General features: G+C 34.1%; 1 protein-coding gene across 2 annotated transcripts in view; it reads right to left on the bottom strand.

Annotated features, from left to right (window-relative positions):
* The window catches only part of PIP4P2 (phosphatidylinositol-4,5-bisphosphate 4-phosphatase 2), a 75,114-nt gene that overhangs the window by 7,208 nt on the left and 54,568 nt on the right, over window positions 1-13,338 (bottom strand). For both annotated transcript variants that reach the window (XM_035277613.3, XM_002759059.7), the window contains one exon: window positions 6,616-6,668. In XM_035277613.3, coding sequence (XP_035133504.1) covers window positions 6,616-6,668 — 53 coding nt within the window. The remainder of the gene's footprint in view (window positions 1-6,615; window positions 6,669-13,338) is intronic.

Genomic DNA, 13,338 nt, shown 5'->3' with positions numbered 1-13,338 from the left:
ACTGAAACTCAGGCTCTAAATCCCTGGTATTGGCAAATACCTTTAGGATAGTCCTGGTTGTCATTTCGTCTTCATTTTTGGGCCCTGGGAATTTTTTTGTAACTGTCACATAAGCTGAGCTATGCATTTAAAGGAATGGTTTTTATTTAATTGGTTTTTCATATTACTGGATGTGAAAGTCAAGGGCATATGCAAAAATGTGGACAGTGAATCTCCAAGATGAAAAGACCATTCAGTGCTCCCAAACATCTAACTATTCACTCTTTAGATTATTTTTCCCTTCATAAAAACACCTTATGAAACACTAAGATTATAAAGGACAGCAGGAAAATACTAGTGTAGGTAGTGCTACAGGAATTTATAAGGGAAAAAGGTGCCAAACAATGTTCTTTACATTACAATTTTCAGAAGGCAGCCAGGAAAGGCTTTATTACATGAGACTTAAGGGTAGAGTAAAATGTGAATAGATGTGGGAGTAAGTCATTTCAGCTGATTACATTAGAATTGTTCAGGTGTGAAAAAAGAAAATTTGTTCAAGGAACGAGCAGCAGAACAGCCTTTCTGCCACAGAAGGTTTCTACAGATGAATAGCAGAAGCAAGGGAAATTTCAGCTAATTTGTGAGGTTAAATAGGTGTTTTCCAGGTAGACAGGGATGAGGAAAGGAGTAGCCAACCCATTCTAGGCCTCTCAGGATAAGACTCAGGAACAGAAGAAAAGAACTGCATAATATGTTTATGAAAGTAGAAGTAGAATTTTTTGGGGCTAGGAAATAAATAGGTTTTGTGTATAGAGGTAGAATAAAACAAAGATATCAGTAGAAAGGTTAGGCGAAGACTTAAAGTTAAGTTTGAAGTTTGATTTTGGATTTTATCCAATGGGATGATAATAAACCATATGGTATATTGATGCCAATAAGTAAAAGAAGTCTCAGAATAATTTATATGCAACTAAATATACAAACCTAAAATAACAATGGAAATTATACCTCTTCAGATTGTGCAGGCTACAACTTGCTCAACTGTATGCCACAGCTAAGAATTTGGGAGCCACTAAATGATTTGATGCCAGATAATCTAAAATGATGTATGCATTTAGGAACTACTACTCTAGTAAATGAATAGATAATTGCAGGATTGGAGGTCATGAGATAAGTTAGAAAACCAATGCAATAATAGTCTTGGTGAGAGATAATGAATGCATGAACTAAAGTAGAAATCATGAGAATAAGCGGATAGAATTAAAATGTCAAGGGACAGAATTGATAGGATATTTCCATTTAAATACAGAGAATGATGAAAAATATACTCATATTTCTAGGTTGGTCAATTGGACAGACAAGATAACATTCATTAAGTATTTTTCTAGAAATAATGTAGGGGGTGAAAAAAGAAAACAAAATATATTTGTTAACACACATGGGAGATTAGTTTGCAGAGTAAGGTGGAAATATTGGGTCAGGTTGTGTTTGAAATGTCCATGAGATACCAAGTTAACTCTAAGCTATGTAGTGCATAGAGATAATATATTTACATCTGAAGCTCCAAAGAAATATCTGGAGTCATTTAATGGCATCTAAATGACATAGGAACATAAGAGAAAACCCAGATATAGTATGGTCAAGTTCCAACTTTGGAAAATAGCAAAATTTAACAACTTGGAAGAGGAAATGAAGCCAACAAAGGAGAGCTGTGAGAAGTGGGAGAAACCCAGGAAAAACCAGTGTCTGGAAACCAAGAAAACAAACTTTAAGGAAAAGAAATCACTGTATAAGTCAGGGTTCTCCAGAAAGACAGAACCAGTAGGAGATAGTTGACAGATAGATAGGTATATAAATAGACAGACAGACAGAGAGACAGAGGGACGGATGGATGGATAGACAGACAGACAGACAGACAGACAGACAGACAGACAGACAGACAGACAGACAGATAGATAGATAGATAGATAGATTAGATAGTAAGAGGCAATTTATTAAGGAAATTGGCTAATGCGATTAACGAGGCTGAGAAGTCTTGCAACAGGGCATCTGTAAGCTGGAGACCCTGGAATGCTGGTAGTGTGGCTCAGTACAAGTCCAAAAGCCTCAGAATCAGGGAATCCAACTGTGTAATTCTTACTCTGAGGATGAGGCCTGAGAAGCTGAGGGACTACTGGTGTTAGTGCTAGAGTCCAAAGGCCAGAGAGCCTGGAGTTCTGATGTTCAAGGGCAGGAAAAGAGTGTCCAAGTTCCAGACGAGTGAACTTGGACAATGCCTTTTTTTTTCTATTGGGCCCCCAGCCAATTGGAGGGCAGATCTTCTCCACTCAGTACACACCCCTGTCTCCTCTAGAAATACCCTCACAGACATATGCAGAAGTAATGCTTCACCATTTCTTTGGATATTCCTTAATCCAGTCAAGTTGACACCTAAAATTATCAGCGCACCTAGGATGATCAATAGAATGAAATGCTACAAAGAAAACAAGCAGGATGAGAACCAAAATATTGGAATTTATGATTGGGAAGTGTATTTCATTACAGCAAATTCAGTGTCCTACTGGGGACTGATGACTAATTGTCCAGAGAGAATAGGGTGCCATAATTATATGAAGGCATAAGCCTTGGAAAGAAGAGACCTGAATCCCTCTAAGAAGAGAAAATGAAGTGAGCATGGATAAAGACAGGTTTACAAGTATGAACTACAAAAATGAGAGAATCCACAGATAGCTTCAGTTATTTCAGAGAGATAGGAGGCAATTCATTGGATGAGACTTGGAGAGCTGGGGGTACTGAGGTGGGGATTTAGAAGGAATAGTAAATATCTGGAGATAGCTGTTTTGGGAAATGGAGAGAGAATCAAGAACACTTTGGAATATAGAGCATTTTAGATAAAGTATAAAGCTATATGTGTGTAAAGAGCTGATCAACACAGAATTTTTTCAACTCTCAGTTATCTTGGTAAGAAAGGGAGAAGCAATGGCTATATTGATCCAAGATTGCTGATTTGAAAAACAGATAGATGGAATGATGATTAACCAATCTAGCAAACCAAGGATTCCCTATCTAATACATTCAAAATGAATGTATCATTTTCTGCCAGACACATTTCTTCTAAATCCTGCATTTCCTGTCTCAGTGAATGGTTCTACAGCCTCTCAGTAATAGTCATTCTTGACCCCAATATCTCTCTCTCATCCCTTTATATTCAGTCCTACCTATTCCATTTTTTTTTTACTAATACATCTATACTCTGACTTCTTTGTACCTTTGCACAGCTAGCTCCTTCTATAGTGTATTATCCCACCCTCTTTTTCACACAATTCTCACTCATCCTTTATAACCTAGTTCATATATCACTCCCTCCTGAAAACCTTCACTCATAATCCCTTTCCCTCTAATCTGGATTAGGGACTCTTCAAAGTAAAGCCTTTTGGTCATACCTCTTTCAAAGCACTTAAAACTTTATAGTAATTAATTATTCTCCCTACTATGCCCACAAGACTAAATTCTTTGAAGGCAAGATTATGTCTTTTATTTCAAGCAACAAGTACTTAGCACAGAATTGTTTGTTGAATTAATGAATAATTATAAAATGTAGCACTAAATGGCAAAATAAAAGGATAACAACACTTGAGAGTACTTCCACTATTGTTTAAAATGGCAGGAAGTGATTCACAAAGGATTACATCAATGATGTAAAATAAATGATATTCAGTGACAATTGTCATGGATTAAGTCAATGTCTCTACTAGTCATAAGTCCACTATAACATTTGCACAGAAACATAGCCTGAACTGTATTTCAGAATGCTACAAGTACACCTTCAGTCTGGCAGTGGCCACAAGCCACCCAATTAAAAGAATGACATCACCTTTAGCTATCATAGTACCAGCTACCATATGAGTAAGAAACAGCAAGATGAGAAAATGCCCCTTAGTCTTTGGAGTGGTACCACACATTTTGTGAGGTAAGCACATAACACACTTGTTTCATAGTAATAAATTTAGCAACTTCTGTAACTTAAAACTAGTGTTAGTATATTCGTGTTTAAAGAAATAAAGCTGTCTCATAATCTTAGTCCAAAAGATCACCCATCATTTTGTTATGAAGGAAAACATTCAAAAAGCAAAGAAATCCAGATACCAGCTAGGAGAGTTCACATGATAACAGTATTGACATTCACATAAGTAATGAATGCTCCAGGTCCTCCCATGTTTAGCATGTGACTCCAATTCTACAAACCTTCCTCTTAGAATAATGTTTAAACCTATGTATTCCATGTGAATGTCTATGCCAGTTGTTCCCTAAGTAGTTGATACAAATTCTTCTTCATATTAATATACTGTCTTGTGATATTTTAACAAATCACGTAGTATCCAGACATTCAATACTTCTTTATTCATAGTAAAAATATTGCCATTATAGGAAAATAATTAACCAGCCAATTCCCTTGAGCAAAATCCTTCACCTCTCTTAACAGTTTCTGATTTTTAAAATTATAATAATCCATGTATTATATGACTGCTGTAAAGATTATAGCTAGTATATATGTATATATAAACTATCACACTGATTAGCACATAGTCTGTTAACCACAATAGGTATCTGCCAGGCCAGGCTGGGTAGCTCATGCCTGTAATCCCAGCACTTTGGGAGGCCAAGGTGGGTAGATCACCTGAGGTCAGGAGTTTGAGATCAGCCTGGCCAACATGGTGAAACCACACCTCTACTAAAAATGAAAAATTAGTCGGGCATGGTGGCATATGCCTGTAGTCCCAGCTACTCAGGAGGCTGATGCAGGAGAATTGCTTGAACCTGGGAGACAGAGGTTGCAGTGAACTGAGATCGTACCACTTCACTGTAGCCTAGGCAACAGAGCAAGACTCTGTCTCAAAAAAAAAAAGAAGTAATCTCTGCCTTTTTTTTCTGTAAGATCTTTTTTTTTTCCATTTTAATGTTCTTGGTGAATATATTTGCAATTTAATTTTGTACATTTTTGTGAAAATTCAGATAATACCCAGAAATATATATCATCCATGTGTATATTCACATATTTTGGAGGGGGGGAGTGTGGGTGGTCCCTCAAGTATGTGTATATTATTTTGTGCACTTTTTAGGGTTTATCCACATTGCTTCTCCATGTACAGACTTCTACTGGATTCAGTAAAGAATTAGTATGATTAATTTCACAAATAAAAAAGAAACTGTCTTTTGAGAATTGTCTGTAAAGAAGTTTTTCTTACAGAGCTATATTTAGTTAAGGTCAGATCTAGCAGAGATAGAGATATTTTGTTATATATATTCTACTTTTCAATTATTTTCTCCACAAACCATTCATGGGATTTTTCAACTCTCAATGTAGATAAGGTATTTATATCATACTAAGGATCACACAAATTAAAATATAAATATTATTTCTAACCTTTTATTTTCAATAATAAAAATTGAATCATCTAAGAATTCCAGTTGAACTTACTTTGCTTAATTTATAATACATATGTATGAGGATAACAATAATTTTTAAATTATAATTTTATTATCAAAATAGATGCTGTGCAGAAAAGAGTTAACACAGCAGGCCTGAGACTTCTATCCTTACAAAGCCCTGCTTGCAAGGTTGGCCCTTAGCTGGCAACTAGAAATTTAGATTTGGGGAGAATTCCCATCATTCTATAACTGGTAAAAGTGGCTTATTATGTATAAATTATTTGTGTAAACACTATGGTTTATGCTAAACACAAATTCCATTCAAACAGGAATTTGGAATTTTGATGTGTGCTAGGTAGTAAGTGTCTATGTAACCAGCTCCAGTAGAAACCTTGGGCACTGAGTTTCTAATGAACCTCCTGGTAGACAACATGGTACATTTGTGGTAATAATTTACTGCTGGGGTACTTCACTTGGAGGGGCCCCTTGGAATCTTGTCCCTAGTTTCTTCCAGACTTTGCTCCATGTGCTTTTTCCCTTTGCTGATTCTGCTTTGCATACTTTTGCTATAATAAATTACATCTGTGAGTACAACTATATATTAATTTCTATGAGTCCCCGTAGAAAATAAAGGAACCTTGGTGTAGTCTTGGGACCCCCAACACAGATGCCATAAAATGTCTTTATTCAAAATATCTTCTATTATTTTCCATTTTATATTGTCTTATGTTACTTTCATTAGGTACATCATTTAGGAATAGAGAAAAATAGGCTAAATAGTTAAGATAGACAGTTATATAAATGTTGCCATTAGTAATAATATTATTAGGCAGGAGATGAAAAAGGCCAGAACAATTTTAATTTTCTCCCAGATTGTAGCCCATTTTATAAATGTAAATTTTAGATTATTTGCAATAGATTATAATCTCTTAACCAGGTTACTGATAATCTTAGCAATTTTACTTTTTTATACTAGAAATTGATTTCCCTTTGGAGAATGATACTTAAGCCTAATCCTTTTAATTTCATAATGGGATATATTTGTTTTAGGATATCTTCTTTTTAGTCTTACAAAGCATAAATATATTGGAATGCATTCACTTCACAGCATGTCTTAAAATCAGAATCTACTTAAGTGAAAATTCTGAACTCTTCAAATTTTTCTCAAGTACTTCTCATTAGTATTTCCAATGGTAGGGAACTTACATTTTTTTGCAGTGTGGGCATTTTGCCAGAGTGTTGAACCTCAGTTCCATCCACTGTAAAATAAATAAAGAGAGGAATTGAAAAGAAAACAACTGAAAACTATCCAATCTGATAAGACATTTCTTTTCCTTAAAATGTCATCAGAGATCACAACAGAAGCAATCACCTTCTCATGGTACATGAGCTTTTCCCTTCAACACTTCTCTCCCTCTCTTAAAATATAGTTTGGAATCTTCCTCTGAAACAGTTCCCATGACTTTTCCAATGCTTTGACGCAATCTAGGTTTGCTCTACATGAATACTGAATGTAATACCGTAATTGGGGTCATCTTGTTGAGTAAGTCTCAGTTCACTAACAGGGAATAAAAACATATTTCATATACCATCAAAGTTATTTTTCCTTTAAGTATTGAGGGCTGGCCTTTTAAATACCTGAATATTTAGATTCATTACTAAAATTAAACTATTTATTTTATGCAAGAAAGCCACCAAGTATGTAAACTAAACAAATTAGATATAGGTAGAACTGAAGTCAGGAACTGTTTCTTGTCATTGCTTATACAATATAACAAAAACACACTGTTTAGTACAGTTTTCTTCCCTGTAAATGTAAGTAATAAATGTGCCACCTTTCTCATAAGAGTGTTATTCAGATAGCTGAAATGACTTACTGGTCGTAGATAGTCTTTGAAAGAATATGCAATTTGAAAGAATATGAAAGAATAAAGTAAACCTTTATTCCATGAAATATATTTTGTTGACTCTGTAGCAATCTTCTTCTATCTTGTTTGCTTTTCTATATACCTCCTTATAAAGAGTGTATTTCCTTGATAGATTTGGGGACATTTATTTAAGTACTTTGGCAGTTTGTCATCAAAACTACTTGTTTTTATTAAAATTGTTTCGTTTGGGAATCCAGGCCACTAATTTTTCTCTTCAGAAAGCTCAAATTCTAGTTACAGTAGGGTTTCAATAACTTGTGCATATTCGAATGTTTTCCACACAATAGAAGATAGCTTTTAGAAAATATCTGATGCATATTTTTTTCTTTTATGATTAGATATCAGAAAAGAACATATGAATTTAAATTTCATGGACTCCTTTCTCTTCATGTTTATTTCAAATCTCATGAAATTTAGTTAACCTTGTTATGATCTCTCAGTCACAACAGGAACATAGAGTCCCAAGATAAATAACAAATAAAAAAGAAAGAAAACTTCACATGAATGTTCATTCTCTTTACAAAATGATTATTTTTTTAACAGCTGCAAATGTCAAACCAAGGGCACTTATTTTTCAAACAAGAGCAAATATTTCTTTCCTTACTTATAATGAGAAAATTACTTATTGTAACAAGTTGATTTATTTTTAAATTACTCTTAAAGTAAAAATTCTTAATGTGCTAAGGCAGATATTAATATAGAGTTCTACAGAAATTGGTACAGAACATTAAGCAGTGGAAGAATATAGAACTATTATGAAGTAGTTTTATGTTTCTGTAATAGGCTTAGGATAGTTACTGAACTTTTAATGTCATTTCAAATGTTATTTATAAATAACAAATTTAAGTTTTTCATAGTTAAAAGAGCAAACTGGTTTGAGAAGGCAAGTATGAAACCTTTGAGTCAAGAGTAACTCAAAATCCAAGACTTAAGACTAACAGACTGACATAGGAATTCCAGTATTTTAGATGAACCCTAAGGAGATTGTTTAGTCCAATGTTATCATTTATAGTCCAATGTTCTTCATTTTAGCACAAATTATGCATGATAAATCAATAACTAACAAACAGTGGAGACTTTTTTCTGTAGTTAATATATTACATTGCCAGCAGCAATCTACCATTTCTGTTTTTTTTTTGTTGTTGTTGTTATCTGCAAGTATTCACTTAAATGGAGCAAACTGAGAAATAAAAGCATCTATTTTTAGAGTAAGTTTCTTAGAATCTATTCAAATGAATACCAATACCTATTCTTCGGAAAATAAGTTGAGTTGGTACTGTTTCCTCATCTAAAATCTGGCTTCTGGATTCTTAAAATTTTATTGCCAGACCTTAAAGTCTCATTAGACAAAAATAAAATAAAATCCCTTATTTCTATCAGAAAGAGTAAAAGCAACTTCTCTAAACTCCAATCATTTTTAGTAAAGATCTTGTAATATTTGACTTATTTCTAACTATTCTATAACATGTAACAGATAAATTAAGTTTCCCCAAGATATATTTTGCAACTAATCTTAGAAGACTTGTAAAAACAAAACTGTATTTCCTAAAACTAATATAGTACCTTACTGAAATATGTAGATAGATAGGTATAGGCAACTGGTAACACTTTGAACTATGTTCAAGTTAAAACTATTGTCCCTCTCTGCTATGGCACCCATTTGTCCTTGTATACAAATGAAAAAAAAAAATCTGACCCTGCCTGAAGTTACTAAATTGGCCCACTTGAGGACAAAGTTTGAACCAAGTTGTGCTGGCTTTTATTAAACAACAACAGCCCTCAGTCAGTGTTGATTGACAAAGTATCTGGTTATGCCTTTTATCAACAGACACCATGGGCCCTTCAGAAATGTAATAGTAAACTCTGCTATTCAGTTGTGTTAAGAAATTGCTTTACATTTATGGAGAACTAGCTACAGGATTTATAGTCATTTCATTTTTCTGGGAAATTATTTTTTAAACAATGCCCTTCAAATCACTACTTAGGCTAGAGGATCTTAAAATGGTTTGGAGGGTAAAAAATGTTTGGACATACAATATAAAAACTCCATCTTAAATATACACAATGGTATATGCTAAAATTGTTAAATAATATCCTATTATAAATTCTGTTTAATTTTTTTAATTTTAGCAATTCCCAATGAACATGGAACTCTTTACTCACAATCACCTATTATTAACCTATAAAATGAATGCACATTCATTGAATACATCTTGGAAAATGCAAATCTAGCTTTTCTAAATTCATCCATAGTCCCAGCTAGGCTGTGAAATGAATAGTGTAAATATTGTGAATTCCTAGAAAATTTAACTTTAGCATTATAACATTGGTATATTAAAAGATGTTATTATAAACAAAAGGATGCTGTGAGAATATAGAGAACTTAGTCTCTAGCTTGACCTTGTGATTTACCCGCCTCAGCCTCCCAAAGTGCTGGGATTACAGGTGTGAGGCACCACGCCTGGCCTACTTTAGCATTTTTTTTCTGGGGTTAAAATATCAAAATTAAATTATTTTTAAGTACAAGTTTTCTTTTTATATATAATAAAAGCCTTGTCACGTACAATAGTTCTTTTATTTTAATCCTTGGGAGAATTCTTCCTCGAGAGAGAGCTCATTATTTCAGGAAAAGTATTTCCTATGTGATCTTTTCAATAAAATATCTTGAATGTTTTGTCACAGATCATATTTTCCTCTTTTCTTTGACTCTGGAAAACTCAGAGCTAAGATTCAGACTAATTTTATCAACTGTATTAGACTAAATATTAGCATACTTATATTCATGTGTATGACTTCAGGTTATTTTTTTCTGCCCCATTGTTTCACATTTGATTTTCAAGCCTATTGAACTTAATGCATCTTTGTAACTTATCTCAATTGCTTTGAGCCTTGCAAGCCAAGGCTAAAACAAAGTAGGAAACAAGGAAATGAATTAACCTAGTAATTAACAGTTTGAAGGGCAAATAACATGTTATGAAGAAATCATCATTAAATTCTGTATTTTAATCTAAAACATATTTTCTTGCTAAAGGATTAAAGTTTTAAATCATAATTACTGTGCTAATATGATAATATGATTCACTTGCCTGCACTGAAAATTAAGTAAGGAAGAGCCAGCTTTAGACGTTAGTCTCTGGAAGAGCCAACTTTACAAGTTGGCCTCTGGCTTGCACATTACTTTAGTAATTTTCTTTTGGGGGAAAAATAACTAAATGTATAAATTATTTTTTTAAATAATAAAAACCATGGCACATACATATTTATCTAAACTCTCAATTTAGATCATTCTCTAGAATTCATTGCCAGATGATTCTAAAAATTAAATATAAACCTTTATAACAATTGTCTTTTTCATTGCTCTTTTTTCCTCATTCCCTTTTCTACCTTATTCATACAGTCAATTCTCTCCTAAACTCTATGCTATTCTTGACCATCGTCATGACTTTGCTGAAAAATAAAAGCCAAAATTGTACCCTTGTGCTTTTTCAGGCTAGTCCATTTGCTATCCATTTCTCTACTATTAGGTTAGAAAATTTCATGAAGACAGAGACTGTGCTTCCTGTTTACCACTGTTTCCCAGCACCTAGCTTAGTACCTGGTACATACTCAATATATATTATTGAATAGATAAAATGATTTTATTTGTAATATCGCTACAAGGATTATCCGTGGCAAGTATTTGGAATATAAAACATAAGAGGAAAGAATTCAAGGTAGCTGTGGAAGGGAGATCTCTGGAAGTAGGTTGAAACAAATGTATATAGAAGATTTTAAAATTGCATTACTTTAAAAAAATCTGTTCACATATGAAAAAGAAAATAACAAATATGCTTTATAAATTTAATTTCGTTAATTCATTTAATATTTCTATTGGTAACTAGAGTGTGTTAGCTTATATTAAATCAATATGTACTGATTTTTATTTATTTATTTTAGAGACAGGGTTGCCCTCTATCACCCAGGCTGGAATGCAGTGGTATGAGCATAGTTCTATGTAACCTCCAAATTCCTGACCTCAGATAATCCTCCCACTTCAATCTCCTGAGTAGCTAGGACTATAGGTGCTAATTTTTTAATATTTTTGTGTGGAGGTGGAGTCTTGTGTTTCCCAGGCTAGTCTCAAACTATAGGTGCTAATTTTTTTAATTGTATTTTGTGGAGGTGGGGTCTCTTCTGTGTTGCCCAGGCTAGTCTCAAACTCCTGGCCTCCAGCAGGGTATCTGGCATGGGATACTGGGATATCAGGCGTGAGTGACCATGCCCAGCCTATAGTGATTTTTTAAAAAGAAACTTGCTACATATCCCCACCAAGTATATTTTCTAATTTATATACTTAGTTACTGATTTAATCAATAAAATATAAATGTAAGAAAGAAGACTTACTTCGTCTTCCTAGATTGGAAAAATCCTAGTAATTCTGGCTAAATATAGTAAATTGAATAAATGCATGCATTTCCATTTTTTCCAAACCTGACTAAAATAATAGTAAATGAATTTTGAAATGTATAATACCATAAGGATAAAAAAAGAGAGAATACAACTTCAAATTTTTGGACAATGGAAAGCAGATGGACTTGTTGAAACTTGACTACCTATAGAGAGATAAGCCAGTGACGGCAGACTAGAGTGTATAAAGACCCAGCATAGGTGAGCTGCTGCTGACCTATACTTCTAAAGGTGGAGGTTGGGGTAAGGATAAAGCAGGAGTATTACACTCCCAAGTTCACTGCAAAATTATTCATAAAAACCAAGATATGGAAACAACCCAAATCTCCATAAACAGATAAATGGATAAAGAAATTGTGGTAGATGCATAAAATTAAATATTATTCAGCCTTAAAAAGAAGGGAATTTTGGCCAGATGTGGTGGCTCATGCCTGTAATCCCAGCACTTTTGGGAGGCCAGCGCGAGTGGATCACCTAAGGTCAGGAGTTTGAGACCAGCCTGGCCAACGTGTCGAAACCCTGTCTCTATTAAAAAATACAAAAATTAGCTGGGTGTGGTGGTAGGCACCTGTAGTCCCAGCTACTCAGGAGGCTGAGGCAGGAGAATCACTTGAACTTGGGAGGCAGAGGTTGCAGTGAGTCGAGATTGTGCCATTGCACTCCAGCCTGGGAGACAGAGCAAGAGTCCATCTCAAAAAGAAAAAAAAAAGAGGGGGGAATTTTGCCATTTGTAACAACATGTGCTAATGTACTAACCTGGAAGATATTATGCCAAGTGACATAAGCCTGACACAAGAAGACAAGCACTGCATGATCATGACTATATGTGGAATGTAAAGTTGTTTAATTCATAGAAGCAAGGAGTAGAATGGTGGTTGCCAGGCATTGAGGTGGGTGAGGAATGGGAAGACTTTAGTCGAAGAATACAAAGTCTCAGTTAGGCAGGGTGAATAATCCAATGTACAGTATAGTGACTATAGTTAACAACATTGTTTTATGTACTTGAAATTTACTAAGAAGGTAGATATTTAGTGTTCTTACCACAAAGACACACACACACACACACACACACACACACACACTAACTATATGAGGTAATCAAAATGTTAATTAACTTGATTGTGGTAATCATTTCACAATATATACATATATCAAAACATTAGGTTGTACACTTCAAATATACAATTTCTGCTTGTCAAATATACCCCAATAAAGCTGGGAGAAAAACAGAAGTATTGGTTGCAAATTCTCACAAAACCAGAAAACCACCCTTCCCCAATATATTAAGAGAAGAAGAATTTATTCTGCAGAGAAATTTGGACTACAGAGCTTGTGGACCAGGAATACCAGGCAGAGAAGAAAGCAAGAATAAAAAGTTACTCTAAAAACAAAGGAATTCAATTAAAGTCTATTGTCTGAAAAGTAGATAAGAGCTTCACCCCTATTACCTCTCTTATCTCCTAGAAGGCTGTCTCTCAGACGTATCTCCTACAAGAGATTACAGGATCTTTCCCCAGAGAAATCTGCCCTAAAAAAAAAAAGACCAATTGGTACT

Source organism: Callithrix jacchus, chromosome 16 (assembly GCF_049354715.1).
Source record: "Callithrix jacchus isolate 240 chromosome 16, calJac240_pri, whole genome shotgun sequence".
NCBI lineage: Eukaryota > Metazoa > Chordata > Mammalia > Primates > Cebidae > Callithrix > Callithrix jacchus.
The sequence above is the reverse complement of the archived record's forward strand: the minus strand, read 5'-3'. Positions and strand labels throughout refer to the sequence as shown.